The 16,136-nt window shown below is 31.7% G+C and overlaps 2 protein-coding genes across 2 annotated transcripts; one reads left to right on the top strand and one right to left on the bottom strand.

Moving 5' to 3' along the window:
- Nucleotides 1-363: 363 nt before the first annotated feature.
- On the top strand, nucleotides 364-11,391 carry LOC134728052 (uncharacterized). Its single transcript, XM_063592450.1, has 7 exons — nucleotides 364-370; nucleotides 5,459-5,666; nucleotides 6,071-6,324; nucleotides 7,203-7,410; nucleotides 8,543-8,763; nucleotides 10,363-10,428; nucleotides 11,234-11,391. The coding sequence occupies exons 1-7, from the start codon at nucleotides 364-366 to the stop codon at nucleotides 11,389-11,391; spliced, it is 1,122 nt and encodes a 373-aa protein (XP_063448520.1).
- Nucleotides 11,392-14,645: 3,254 nt separating this feature from the next.
- On the bottom strand, nucleotides 14,646-15,143 carry LOC134728050 (ankyrin repeat domain-containing protein 50-like). The gene has a single exon (XM_063592449.1). It carries the CDS (start codon nucleotides 15,141-15,143, stop codon nucleotides 14,646-14,648), a length of 498 nt encoding a protein of 165 aa, XP_063448519.1.
- Between the last annotated feature and the right edge of the window lie 993 nt (nucleotides 15,144-16,136).

Genomic DNA, 16,136 nt, shown 5'->3' with positions numbered 1-16,136 from the left:
ATTCAGAAAAATCAGAAGAAGATGAAGTTACAATTTTATTTTCTATTTCTTCTAATGCAAGGTAAGACAAATAATATTCTGCAAATAAGATAACAAGTTGTCTCATTTAATTCTCCTATTATTAATTGTATTGTAGTTCAGTAATTATCGTTGGTTCATGTCTGTCATACTAGTATTTGTTTTTCGTAAACTGTTTTGTTATAAATTAAACCATTCGTTTTCTCAATTGAATTATGCTATATTTTTCATGTCGATGCCTTTTGTAGCCGACCGTACAGTATAGATTTTTCTCATTGTTGAAGACCGTACTTTTGCCTATAATTGCTTACATCCACATCATTTGAACGACCATTTAACTTTAGAATGAGAGGTATGTTTTTTCCTAAAATATTATGATCCTTAATTTGATGAAAGAAGTATTGTATTCATGATAAAAATATATTCTGTATCTAGATTTTCTGTATACGTTATAGTTTAAAATGTTTAGGAAATTCTGATTGATAGCTTCGAAAAACAATGTTTGAGTCAAACATGAAACCATAACCAATATATCACTGGTTGGAAATTAGATCATTTATCATGTTATAATGTAATCATATGAAATGATGTTCTTTGAATCAGCAACCGTTTAAATAAATGTTTGATACAGACAACAGAATTTAATGTTTAGTCTAATTCGTATACTTGTTAAGTAAAAAGACATACTAGTTAATTTCTTAATTTTATGTTTACCTCTGTGGAACAGGATCTGCTTACCCTTCCGGAACACCTGATATAACCCCCTTTTTGTGGGGTTCGTGTGTCTTATTATTTAGTTTTCTATGTTGTTTCATGTTTACTATTATTTGTCTTTTTCATTTTTAACCAAGGTGTTGTTGGTTTTTTTTCGATTGATGAATTTGACTGTCCCTCTGGTATCTTTTGTCCCTCTTTTAAAAGATTAATATAGGAAATAAGTATATGTGGTACAATGAGACAACTCTCTACCAGAGACCAAATTACACTGAAGTTAACAGCTAAAAGTCACCGTACGGATGAACGTAGTACAATTTTCCAAATACATGCTATGTAGAACTGACCAAATTCGTTCTTGGTTAGAACTGTTTAAGCTAGAACTGCATAAAAGGTGTCAGGATAACAGTTCTGTATCCTGTCCTAGTACAGATTCTGACAGATTAAATGAGAGGTTAGAAGTGATCACCACTGTTCATGGTCTTGTGTTTCAATGATTCAATTGAAATTGATGTTTTTAACAAAACCTGCAGAGCTTTTATGTATTTTATGTGACAATGACAATGACCATTACTAAAACTCAAAATGCTCGTAGTATGAAGATATGAATGCAGTAATTTCGTATGCGTGATAAGAACGGAATGAGCTTGGTAGAAACGTACTACGGTCTTGAACAGCGTGATATAAACGTGGTAAATGCGTAGTAGAAGCATAGTTGAGTCGCGGTGAAAACGCGATGGTCGTAGTGAAGTTGTAGTAACGTCGCTGTGATATTGGAACGCAGTCTCTCCGAATAAGTAACAAGTCTAGGATTTGTATAATTTATAACAGCTTGTTTTTTGTATCCTATTGATTATTCAATTGTGTTTATATTTACCTGTTTAATTGTACATATTATCGAACTCGAGTGTGAATAACTAAAATATGTTACAAAGAATTATAATCATTAATATCTTTTCTATTAAGCGTATTGTAAAATATTCTAGAAAGGAAATTACATATTTCGATTAAAACAAACTTCCTGAAATATATTTAAATGTATAAAAAATCAATATATTTTATTCATTTTGTAAAAGAAAAAAAAATAGAACTTCTCTGTTCCTCGTAATGGATGTTTAATAGTCCTATATCGGGCACTACAAGATCGTTTTTCTCGCTTTTTAATTGTTAACATTGACAAAAAAGATTGATTGTGGTTAATGCAGCGTGTTATACTGTCTTCAATAGTTTTATATTCTTGGATGAAATTTGAAAAAAGGCAGGACAGGATTTTTAGTAAAAAAAAAGGCAGGATGAGTAACTTGGCAAAACAAAAAGGCAGGATGACAATTGTTGTAAAAAAGTCAGGATAAGCTGAGAAAAAAAAGGCAGGACCGAATAGACTGAAAAATAAAAAGGCAGGACAGAGATTTCAAGTAAAAAAAAAAGGCAGGACACAATTTTTCATCCTACCCCCCCCCCCCTCTTTCCCCCATAAAAATCAAATGGTAGCTCCCTTACTGGCTTTAAAAATTGCAATGCATGTCCTGATTGATAATCTTTTTCGGACGTCAAGGCGATTTAGCAATTGCGATTGTCGAATAATGTCATCTTTTAACTTTTTTATCTGGTCTAAACTATTATTTTAGAACGAATGCATGATCCGCTTTCAAAAATTGTGCAAATACATAACATATAGACAAAATATACGTTTTCGTACTTGAAAGTTATTGGATAGTAAGAACGCTATTTGGATTAAATCTTGTGAAATTTTCATGCATTTACGGTATTGTATTGGTAAAACTGTTCTGCTTTACTGCTACTACTTTGTGAAAAACACTTAATTGGCAACAGAAACGCATTCATCTTAAATTAAATGTCTACACAAACCATGATTTTTTAAACATACATCACATCCATTGAAAAGGCTAATATTCGCCAGGTCTTTAATTTCAACTTAGTGAGTTGACTAAAGTAATATTACGGACCATTTTCCAATTTTCATACGGTATCCTTATTATTTTTTTCTCTCGCTCAACTTTCGTGTTTGTTTTTACATGCCAAGACCTCTTTGAGCTTTCATTCTGTAAAGTGTGTATTTTGCTAATGGTTGAAGGCCATACCGGGACCTATAGTTTGCTAACGCCTGTTGGTCCCTGGAAAGAATTTGTATGATTGTCAATCACACCAAGCACTCTTTTTTTTACATGCAGTTATATCTATGATACGAATGAGAATTGAATTGTCATAGAGACAACAACCCAACCAAAGAGCAAAACAAGCCCAAGACAACATGTAGATCTTTCGTATCAAGGGAATTGCTATAAATATATTTATTTCAAGTTAATAGTATAAGGCCATATTCAAGTTGTAAATAGATCTTGTCGTCAACTTTTGCAACCAGCTTCTGTTTCTATAATTCACCGTTCATCTTTTTTTTGGCCTCGACCTTTCCATTGGACAGACAATTTTGTTTTCGACTATTTTTAAAAGATGCATTTATTTACAAAATCATACAGGACGCATTTGTTCCTCCTGTCCCAAGTAAGGAGCCTCTGGTCTTTGGAAGTCTTGTATGTTTATTAATTTTTGTTCATTTATTGGTTTAGGAGTTAAGTATGACGTACATTTTCACTGAACTAGTACACTTTTTATAATAGTTTTTCGATATCGCTCGGGCAAAAATTATCATGAATATAATGCCTACCCATGTTAAAACTACAATAAAGTATAGTTTGTATCAATCATTTTCTTAAACCTACCATTTTTTGGTCTGTTGGATTTGTATGGCATTAAAAAAAACAAGAATATAAACTAAACAGTGCAACTTCCAACAAGAATACAAGATTAATATTGAATTTCAAATACGACCAAAAGTAAAAATTTGCTCGCAGCGGAAAAATTCAACAGTTTGATTTTCAATTAAAATAAAGTAATTGTTTTAATTTACACACCGTTACTTTTTCCAATATAAATATTCGAACTATTTTGTTTGATGTTTCCTTTATAAGTTTACATCATTTTTAAAAAGACCAGTGACTTCGATCTTTAGTAGACTATAAAAGGGGTGTTCATTATCTCTCTTCTGCTGTAAGTTTAATTTAGTTATTTTGTCATGATTGCCATCTCTTATGTTTTTGAATAAAGGGTTGTCAGGTTGTCTTATACGTCAATGATACACACACCAAAAAAAAAAGACAAAAAATAAAATAAGGTGCAACATTCATTCTCCATCAAAAGAATACATCACATGAATGTATTTTTTGTAAGAAAAATACCAATTTCGTAAAAGGTTGTGTCTTGGACTTGAAGAGCCAAGGCAAATTGACAAATATCTGAATGAACGGGTCGATTTATGGTTTATAACAACAAAAAAACGTGTTTTTTTTTGTCATCTGGAACTCTTCACAAACAAAACCCACATGGTTAGCATTGAATAAATAGAAGGTCACTCTTAAATTAAATTGTTCTCTTAATCATTAAGATATTTTTTGAAATAACGTGGGCCCCATTACTTAAAAGTTTGGGTTTTTTTTTGCAATGAATAAACTTTTTTTTATCATTATATTTTTATATCAGCTCTGAACATTATCATTCTTAAAAGTGAAACTGTAGTAAGTGATGGTAAAAAAATTATTTAAAACAAATTCCTTAAGTGATTTGTGAAAAGAAAGTTTCATTTTATATAATCCAATTGTGTTAACAAGTGATTATTTAAATCCCCACTTGAAGGCCTCCGATAGACTGAGTGAGCATAAAATCATCGCCGACGACAAACAAGTTATAGGTAATTTTTTCAGTATAATAACTAAAAAACGTATTACCGTCGACCACACTGTTATGAATTTAATGCTATTAATTGTTTATTTTAAATTTGTTGTATTCTAAATAAAGTGTATTTCAATTTTATTTTTTTTGGCTAAGTAGTTATCTATTGATTTGACTGTTTTGTGTATTAAACATCTGTTTTTACTTTGAAGATCAACATGTGACTTTTTAGCCATGGTGCTGTCAGTTAATTTTTTACTTATATTTTGAATGTCCCTTTGGTATTTTTTGCCTCCTTTTAAAACATATATAGTTATAATGTTAATATGTAATTTTAATCTTTTTTTGAAAATTCACAACTATTTTATGGGGAAAAATGATGTGATTTTTTCTGCCTATGATAATTTTTTGTCTACTTGATGTATGTTCCCTCCTTTTTTCAAAAAACTGTTATAAACTGATTGTAAATTAATTATCATAAATGAGGGAATAAAAAAAAGTAGAAAAAACTTGAAAGGTCCGTGACTTTGTCCTCGAGATATAAACTATTGAAAGATTGGTGGAAAAATGGTTGTCTCAAGATTGTTCATACATTGTTCAAACTCTTAAAGAAAAATAAAGATTATATAAGATTTTGAAATATAGCTTTTACACTATAGTATGTAATAAGACTAAGAAAAGAAACGTCTGGGTTAGCGGACAAAATATTGATTTGCACTATATGGATAAATAGAGAATTCCGAAAATCTAACACAAATCCAAAACAGGAGGAGCGAACATCATAAAATAAAAAAGCAGATTCCTAAACATCTGATTGTTGACATTTGTGGACGAAAAAAAGAAATTCTAACAAAGCGCGTAAAATATTTTGAAACTTTATTTAAAAGAGCTTCGAAAGGACAAAACCTCATTTTCGATAAAAAAAAATATAACCCAGAGGGTTTTGATAAAATATTGTTTTCTTCTTTTATACTTTTAGGGTTTTCGTGCTTTGATGTTGATTGTCTAAAATGGTATTCGTCGTTAGATGGAATTTACAGACACCACTGTTACTGGTATAAAAGGTCAACAAATTTAATAAATGCCTTTGAAGCTAACAGGCTTTGTGCTGAAAATGGTCATGGATTGGCACCATACATAGACATAGAACAGTACAATTTTATGGAAGAATTAAGACCTAGTGACGCGTATGCTTTTTTTTTGTTTTTTTTTTTGTTGTTTTTTTTTTTATTTTGTGTCAGGTCCTTGTATATATTAATATGCGGTATGGCTTTAGCTCATTTTAAAAGGTCGTTAATTATTCTACAATTTCAATTTACGTCATTTGATCTATTTTTGCATTTAATTTTAGTTATGTTCATGACATGTGATATAATTATAGACATGGTGCAGGAACAAGGATAGCGGTAATCGCGTCACATTAGTAAGAGTGTTTCAAATGGTACCGGTGTTTTGGTTTTCAGTTCATGATTTTGAACAGATGTTAATTTAACAAGATAAAGCATAACATCTAAAACTTAAATGACCATATGGCCACATAAACATCATTAAACCATAGAATATTTATACAATCGTGCAATTGTCTTTATAGAGGGGAGACATTTATTGGCGTGATGGACGTAGCTGAAGAAGACACTTGGACCCATTTAGACGGGTCAAGCATAACAAACAACGATTTTTGGTCGACCTTTTGGGTTGAAGCAGACCTGCGTTACCAGCAGCCGAACGGAGGATCGGACCAAAACTGTGCTGCGATAAACAGTAAAAGCTATAATGTTCAAAATAAAACTCAGGATAAGTCATGCACAAACATATTTCTGGATGAAATGTTATGTTATAAAAAAGGTAGATTGCTAGTTATTATTTAACATTGTTATTTTTTGTACGGCAATTTTCTTTCATATGCACCCCTCGCTGCTATATAGCCTTGCTGTGGTGTAAATAAATCATCGATCAGATTAGTATAAGCATCAAACTCTTACTTTTGTTGTTGTTTAAGACCACACTGTTACATTAAGATTGGGGACACCAACTAGAAAGGCTGCTACTTTGTTTTTGATATCATATTTGTTTTTGTTGATTTGTCTCATAATTGAATACAACATAATATTTCTTATCCATGATTAAAACACGTGTTTATTTGATAAAGATAATGTATAGATACCAAAAAGGGTAATTTATGACATGAAATCATTACGCTAAGTTGACACAACTAATAAACTTGAAAAATAGCGGTTTCTTGAATGTGACCTTTCGTTGCCACAACACAGCTTTTAAAACTGAAATGAAGCTCACTCTCTGCTGCACCTAGCTCCAGCTTTAGTGGAATAGTTTGCTATATGTTGACGATATCTTAACCTCTTTCGTGTTGGGCGATACCGACAATATCATACATAATTCACCAAGGAAAAGATATGACAAGTCTTCTCAAATTGGATAGTATTTATATATATATACATACAGAACTGGCATTCAGTAATCGACTCACAGTATTCAGTTGGGTATCCCTGATTACTGATTATGTATACATGAAACGCTTGCAACAGTGTGTATTCATGAACTCATCTTTATAAAAAAATTAAGATACAACTGAAAATGTTGACATATTTTAATCCCCGGAAAAAACACAAGCCCAACTATATACAGTCTCTTCTCTTGTTTATAAATTGCAGTGCATACACAATTTACATATGTTTTACTTCTTTGAAATTAAACTATTTTAGAAGAAAATTGTTTAAAATGGAACTCCACCGCTGATCAACAATACAGAGAACACTGTTATTGGTTTACAAGTAAGCCTTCATCATTGACGTCATGGACAATTGTTGATGCCATGAATCAGTGTCGCAACAACGGTGGCTACCTTGCACCAATTATAGACAACCAAAATTATAAATTTATCATGAATGACGTTTTGAGTACAGTATTTTTGTGAGTAGATATATATAATTCTGAACCTATTTTACGAAAACTTGCTTATTTTGAACGTAATTTGATGTATAATTTGTTTACCACGTTATATTCTCATTGAGCGCTTTTTACAGTAGTCTTGGAACTGCGGTTATTTCAAATATATTTTAACATGTTTAAACATAACAGTTTTTAACACATTTCAACTGAAATCGAGAAGCCACCAAGCCAGGTTCAGCCCACTATTTTTTTCTCAAACTTCCTGTTCCAAGTCAAGAATATAGCAGTTATCTAATAATTAGGTTCAATGTATTTAACATTGTCCTTTGTTTTTCTGTGGCTCTCCAGTATTCTGTTGTTTGCTTGTTTTCTCTTAGTGTTGATGTGTTTTTTCTCGATTTTAGTTTTTAACCGGAATTGTTTTCTCTCAATTGATTTATGACTTTTGATCAGCGATATATTACTGTTGACTTTATTTACAGAACGTCATTTTGTTTGGTAGGATAACTTGCTACATGTACCTGTGCTTCAAATATAAAAAAAGAAGATTTGGTATGATTGCCAATGAGTTAACTATCCACAAAAGACAAAAATGACACAGACATTAACAAGTATAGGTCACCGTACGGCCTTCAACAATGAGTAAAACCCATACCGCATTTTCTACCTATATTTTAATTTGATATTTTTTTTAGTATCAAAATACTGAGACCTTGTGCCACCATTTGACAGAACGCTGTATTTTGATATTTGTTGTTCATAAGATCAAAACTTGAACACAACGACCAATTGTGAACGCAACCAAACTGAGTTCACGCTGGTGCTTTCGATATCTCAGCAATACGAAATATTCCTGTTTGTGTTCGCATGGAGTTTTAAAAAGAGTGCATCAATATTTTGATCTGACGTTAACGTTAAATATGATTTTAGGCATTACTAGATTGAGTCAGTTATGAAAACGAACATTGCATGAATAAATAATGAAATTGAAAACTGCATATACAAGTATACGTCAAAGTCTTGTTCGTCGTAAACCAGTATCGTGAAATGATATGGTCAAGTCCCTTTTTTTCATTTCATGTTGTGAATACGCCGTTCACATCTTCTTTGTTTTTAAACTAGTATAAGGATAACAATTGATTTATGTTTGCAGAATAAAAAGTACCCAAGTTTGGCTTGGTACCCATTCTATAACAGGCTCTCCATCCAACTGGAATAATGATCCATCGTTCGTTACATCGCTATTACAGAGCTCTTATAGTGAGAAATGTGTTGTTATTAATTCAAATCTAATTCAGTCATGGATACCATGTAAAACAAACAGTAGTGCCTTGACCGGAGCAGTATGCTTCAAGCATGAATCATGTGGATTAGGTAAACCATTTATAAAGTCGTCTTGTCTTCATATAATTGAGTATAGGTAAACGCATCACAGTCACTTGGCTTTAGAATGTACTAAGGTAAGGTTTTAGTTCAAATGTTCGGACTTTTGGTGTTTTTCCATACAATAGAAGGTAAAATATTCGGCCCAATCACAGCTATTTATCTTTTAACATTAGACTAAATACTTGTAGCTGATGAAAGTTTATTTGACAACATTCAAACAGATTCTTGATTTTATTTCTTTTGATTTGAGACCCAATGTATACCAATGCAAATATAAGGTAAAATTCCGAGTCAGCCTTTTCCCGTCATATTTGTTTAATCAAATATCTCGCAGAGGAGCACCCTAACCAATCAATATTTGCAGTTTATTCTTATCCTTGACAGTTATACTCTTCCAGCTTAAAGTATCAGTTTTTATTTCTTGATTTATTTAATATTACCTTGTATCATCTGAGTACATCCTTAAGCCTAACCTGTTGTACGCCAGAGGCGTTTTTTTCTATAAAAGAATCAACAGTGACGCTTGAAACAAAAAAATTAAAAAGGGCACAATAAAATAAAAGTTGAGAATCAAGGAACCGAAATACTGAAACGTTTTACCACATACATATAAGTTAGTCTATTGAACGGGTTGAACATCATAAGAATTAAAACGCAGTCGTAGTGTCAGATGTTAAAATCTATTCAGAATGTGTAAATCTTAAAAAAACAAAACAAAACATGAGCGAGTCTAATGCACTCCTTTAAAGGAAGTGAAGTTGACGACAAGGTAAGTGTGTCTAGCGTACATATACACATCTTGTATCTTTGCAGAGTTTGTGTGTATTGACACTCCTTCATTGTTACAAACGGTATAATCAAAATTTAATGCAAAAAGTAAAATAAAAACAAAATTATGAACTCCGAGGAAAATTCAAAATGGAAAGTTCCTTATCAAATGGCTGAAACACGACAAACGATTGGATAACAACGGTCATATACAAACTTTGTACAGTTATGTTCTGATATAGACAAAAAATGGTAGATTAATCGATTTTAAAGCTCACTTATCCACTCGCTTGTATGACAGTCGCATCATTTACACTATATTGACAACGACAAGTGAACAACACAAACAGACCAAGTAGGTAAAAATGTCAAAATTGTGGTACAGTCGTAAACATTGTGTTCTAATCGTAATCACTATTAAAAGAAACAAATATGTAACAAAGAAAAACAACATGGTACATATGTTAAAGCTTATTCTGTAAACGTGCAATGTTATCCAAAATGACGCCAAAGTTTAGAATCATTTACAATGTTGTATATACATGATATACTCAGGGATTGAATAGTCGCAACATCTATACGGTCAATGTTCATTGACTGCAAAAAAAACACTACACATGCGTCATGCGATATACACATCTTGATATCACATATTAGGTAAAAATATAATTGTTAAAAATATACTTATAGCAGGAGAAATCCCACTTATGAGTCCAGAACATACAACGTCCGAACCGGAGAAATCCAATGTGAATATGAATCCAACAACAGTAGAAAAAAATGTGAATATGAATCCGACAACATTTGAAAAAAATGTGAATATGAATCCAACAACAGTAGAAAAATTAAGACGTGTCCTGTTAATTGACCCTGACGATACAAACGGTAAGCACAAATCACATAGTTTTTATTTTATTTTGTAAATCGTACGTATTTATATTTAATATAAGTGTTGCTTGTTTTCGAAATTAGGCAATGGTAAAACAGAAGTGTTCAATTCCATTATATCGATGAGGAAAATTAAGGTAACAGACATCAAAAACTGAAAGAATCAGATGAACTCAAAATGAATCATGTATTGGAGATATAACAAATATCTCGTTGAAAATTTTCATTTTTAACTTTTGTACGTAAACAGGTACACAATGTGATTTGTCTTATAAATAAAACACATGCAAAATGTCCATGGAGTAGGCCATTCCAATATTTTAATACCGAAAACATGACAGAGATCTCTCATAATATGAATGGGAAAAATTTCATATAAAGCATATACAGAAAAAACATTAACCAATAATTTGAAACACGATAATATGTTTACAATTGAGTTGATTATAATACGAAATACATTTTTGTTATATTTTAACACATTAAGTGATGTCGATACCTATGAAAGGCAACCCGAAATTTGTTGTTAAAAACGGACGATGAAAGTGAGTTTATGGATAGCCTCCTTAACAATGTACAAGTCAAGTATACAGAAAACGCATTTTCAACCTTTTCATGTACTGTACAACAGATTTAATCAGAATGAAAAGACAAGTTTGTCGACGAAACACGACTTTTAGGGTATTGTTTCTCTTACTGTACCAATACTGATACGATTGATCAAGGTCAAATTCTTTATTTAATACTCTAACATTGTTGTGTTTTAGTGCCAGCTTTCATTATAAAATACTAATATTTTCAGCGTATAAATTGACGAAGATCAGTGTATACGAAGATAGACCGACGGCGAAGGCTATAGGTTATGTAGGAGTTGTCGTTCTTATTGCTGTTGTCGTACTTATTGTGTTGTTAGATTGTCAACGAACAGAACAAAGTATTTCTAAAAACAAAACAAGTTAATTTACCAATATGTACATTCTCTACGACTGGCACTTTTCACTTCAATGGAAAAATATAATTAGTTATAAAAGAGGGACGAAAAATACCAAAGGCACAGTCAAACTCACAAATCTAAAATAAACTGAAAACGTCAAGGTTAAAAATGAAAAAGACAAACAGACAAACAATAGTGTAAAAGGTACGAGGCTTATAATTTGATATGCCAGACGCGCGTTTCGTCTCCATAAAAGAGGGACAAACGATACTAAAGGGACAGTGAAACTCATAAATCTAAAATAAACTGAAAACGCCAGGGCTATAAATGAAAAAGACAAACAGAAAACTAATAGTACACATGACACAACATAGAAAACTAAAGAATAAACAACACGAACCCCACCAAAAACTAAGGGTGATCTCAGGTGCTCCGGAAGGGAAAGCAGATCCTGCTCCTCATGTGACATCCGTCGTGTTGCTTATGTGATAACAAATACGGAAAATAGTCTAATTCGGTAGATCACATTCATGAAAGGAAAGGGGATTGTAGTTACGACGTAAGGAACATATTCGATATCATTTGTGAAACGGTTAATCCATAACGGTCAACCAACTGGTGATGGCGTCCGTAAAATTTACGAAAGGATGATTTCAACTCCAACATTTGGAACTCTTAGTTTAATAGCTTCCGTGTGAGTAGCAACCCTCTATCAAGTAAATAAGACTCATCAGTGAAACTCAGATCAAACTATTCAGAAAGCCAAACAGGTATAGAGTTGAATAGCATTTAGGACCAACAATTCCGAAAAGTTGCGCCAAATACGGGTAAGGTAATCTTTGCCTGAGTAAATTTACAAAAAAAATGACCATATAATTGATATTCATATTAAAACAGAAGTGCTGGATACTGGATACTCGGCTAGTAAAACCCTTGCAGTATCAACGTGTCCAATTTCCTGCAGTTGTTGGAAGTTGCATAACTTATATTTATATTTAAGAAAGTGGATAACATCGAAATATATAGCTTTACAAAACTAGTTTAATTGTCATTTGTTGTAACAATTTCAAATAAATGCCAGTAAACTTATTATACAGATTCTTGTTATCGATTCTTGAAGTGTTACAAACAATGCACCAGATTGATAATTGACATATTCATTTGAAGGATCATGTTTAACACATACAAGCGCCATACCATGGATTTTCAATATGAATATTGAGTAATATAAGAATCGTGTCTTACAAATACTTGTTTTTTTTAATCTTATCTGATTTAAAGACTTTTAAACCAATATTAAAAAGTTAATGTTTGTCTGCTTGAATTGTTTTTCATCAAATCAACATGTATAAAATAAAAAGTGTTTGATTAAGATAAACATTACACTGCTAATACGATATAAAAAGATGTGGTATGAATACCAGTGATATAACTCTCCACAAGAGAGCAAATGACACAGAAATTACGAACTATAGATCACCGTACGACCTTCAACAATGACCAAAGCTCATACCACATAGTCAGCTATACAAGGCCTCGAAATAAAAATATAAAACAATTCAAACGAGAAAATTAAAGGCCTAGTTGAGGTACGACAAATAAACGAAAAACTAATATCTAACATATAAACAAACAACAACCACTGAATTAAAGGCTCCTGACTTGGGACAAGCACATACATATATTGAAGACCTGTTGGTGACCTACTGCTGTTGTTTTTTCTATCGTCGGGTTGTTGTCCCTTTGATACATTCCCCATTTCCATTCTCAATTTTATAATAGGTCGGGGGTAAACATTTTAGCGGGATCCCAATCATCCCACTTAACTGGGACTATAGTGTAACAGTAAAATAAAAGAACAAACTATAAAAATTGATGTTCATCAAAATTGTGTATACAGAAACTCAAGATTTTTGATTGTCTACTACCATGAACACGGTAAGTTCACACTAACATATATACATCCTTCCAAGTACCGGCTAATAGATTATAGATTCGTTTAGGTATGTTTTTAAGAGTTCATATCTTTTTGTGCATTGTTTTCTTGGATTGTTGTTGTTATACCGTATTTTGTTTTTGTCATTGTTTTGTTATTCTCTTATCGACTTGCTAGATAAATCCTTTTTTTTGACGTTTTGGATCCTTTTTCATGCAAGACATATCACTTCTTTTTTTTACAAATTAATTACCAGTTCTTAATATATAATATGATAATAAGTGATGGTACATGTTTAACTCTTCAGAACTTTCTGAAGTACAAGTACTAAACGAATCACTATAGTTTCGTAACTAGTGTACTCATTAAGTAAAATATTCAGTATTATTGGTTACACGAATAAATGTGTCAAACAATGAGTGACGCATGTACATGTATACTACTGTAGTTTCTGAAACACCGATAGTGTTTCTTTGTTAGTTACATCATTGCGGAACTGTAACTGCCAAATATACGTACATGGTTCATGAAATTATTCCAAACATCAACTACGGACTGTTTATCGTGACCCTGAGACGTTATGCAATGTGTCAATAGTTATACATTGTATATTAGACATGCGTACACCAGATAGTCAAAATAAGTTTTTCAAAACGAAAATTTCTGCAAATATAGGCATTGCAAATTTTCATAGGAACTCCATTTAATATGAAATTTCGTAATTAATATATCCTAGCATGGATAGTTCATCAACAGTTCATTTTATAAAATATTGGGCTGTGCAGCATATTTCAAACCTATTATAACTTGAAATTCTGAGTTTGAATTTATACTAAAATTATGTACTGCCCTCCTCGGTCTTTCTTAGAATATAATTTAGCCACTATCCATGTCTATTCTTACTTTAATATTCCACAAAAATGCAACAGAGATATTATATTCAGTAGGTAAATAAAACAAAACAAAATTTATATGAATATTATACATCTCCAAATAAAAAGGCATGGTTTGTTAAACAGATTTATTTGATTAACACATTTTTTTGTAACTATTCACACACATCTCAAAAAACTATTTGCATCTAACACTAACAATTTGAAATATTCATGATTTAAACATAAAAAAATCAAACATTCAATTTCAACTTTAAGTGACCAACAGCTTAAAAAGTTGATAAACGCCAATGTAACACGTCAAGTTCTAAACTTGCTTGAATTATTTGATAATTAGAAAACAAAATCGTAGATTAATAGATAAAAATACGAAGTTTGCTAGGTTTGTCTGTGAATTGATATGTCGAAAAGAATCATTTTTTAAATATAGTTCACAGGAATTTCGATATCACTACTGATTTCCTTGTTTCCCTAATAGCAACAACTCTACGTCCAAGTTGCCATTTATTCTTGCATAATGGAGAGGCAACTGGCCCTCTCTGTCACATATATTTACATCGGCCGAATGATGTAACAATTGTTTAACAATATTAACATGTCCTTGTTGACTTGCCATCCAAAGTGGTGTCACGCCAATATCATTGCAATTATTTACTATAGCTGAATGTTGCAGTAACTCTGTAACAACAAGTGCATGTCCTTCATGGATTGCCCAAAACAGTGGAGAACATTTATCTTTGTCACAGAGGTTAACATCAACAGCATCACGCTCTATAAATTCTTTTACAACACTAATATATCCGTAATAACTTGCTTTCAACAATGGTGTTTCAAAAATATAGCTATCATCGTTTGTCGAACGTTTTAACGTTGTTTTTACATCGTTAACCTGCCTTTGCTGACTTGGTTTCTGCAATGTTGATTCTTCATTGGCTTGACTGCAGCTCATACCGTTACCTAATTGGCGGAAAAGATAAACTAAATTGATCAAAAAGGATAGGTTGACACGATATAATGTCAAATTTGTTTGTTTCGATAAGTTTATATCAATCATATAAGTAACTGTATACGATATCCTCCCCTTTCAGATCACCCGATATCGTATATGAGTTGAAAAAAAGGATGTTTGTATTTCATTGTTCCATTGTGTATTTGAAATTGTTTTCCTTTCTAAGCTGTATTTCGCAAATACTCTTCAACTTCGTACTTTGTTTCGCCATTAAAACATGTTTTGACTCGAGTCTCACTGATGAGTCTTTTATCGACAACATTTCAGTCCGGTATCTATGATGAGTCTATTCATGTATTTGTTTACCATGTAAAACCAATACAAGATATTCATGTTGTTTTTCTATAGATAAATGCATAAATGGACATATGCTTTCTCTTTATACATTATTTATAAATGTGGTGTTTTTTTTGTATATTTGAGAATATAGTTTATTTAACTTTATTATGTTGAAAAATATGCAAATAATTTCTTTACGTTAAAATTCCATGGGGATTGGTTTTTCTTCATGATATGTGATAAATAAAAAGCAATCAACATATCAAAGAAAAGTTTGTAGTTGCAAAAGACGTGCGTTTCAGCCACAAAACAGTCAACAGTGACACTCGAATGAAAAAAATAAAAATAAAAAATAAAGTACGAAGTTGAAGTGCATTGATGACTAAAATTCGTAATAGTTTTGCTTAAATATACTTTATATTATATTTCAATTGCGTATCTATAGTGTTTTCGTGGCCTTTTAAATTAATATTTATGCATAATTTTCACGCATTGTTGAACTTCTAAGTCAAGTTGGTCTCAGTTCGATGGAAGAGGGGCAGTCAAACTCATAAATTGAAAATAAACTGACAACGCCATGGCTAAAAATGAAAAAGAAAAACAGACAAATAATAGTACACAAGACAAACCATAGAAGCTTAAGACGGAGCAATA

Source organism: Mytilus trossulus, chromosome 8, assembly GCF_036588685.1.
Source record: "Mytilus trossulus isolate FHL-02 chromosome 8, PNRI_Mtr1.1.1.hap1, whole genome shotgun sequence".
NCBI lineage: Eukaryota > Metazoa > Mollusca > Bivalvia > Mytilida > Mytilidae > Mytilus > Mytilus trossulus.
Note: the sequence above shows the minus strand (reverse complement) of the source record. Positions and strands in the feature narration are given on the sequence as shown.

Coding starts and splice junctions, on each gene's coding strand:
- LOC134728050 (XM_063592449.1), bottom strand. CDS start 15,143: ATGAGCTGCAGTCAAGCCAATGAAGAATCAACATTGCAGAAACCAAGT.
- LOC134728052 (XM_063592450.1), top strand. Junction 5,667..6,070: donor GAATTAAGACCTAGTGACGC/GTATGCTTTTTT, acceptor TTGTCTTTATAG/AGGGGAGACATTTATTGGCG. Junction 6,325..7,202: donor AATGTTATGTTATAAAAAAG/GTAGATTGCTAG, acceptor AAACTATTTTAG/AAGAAAATTGTTTAAAATGG.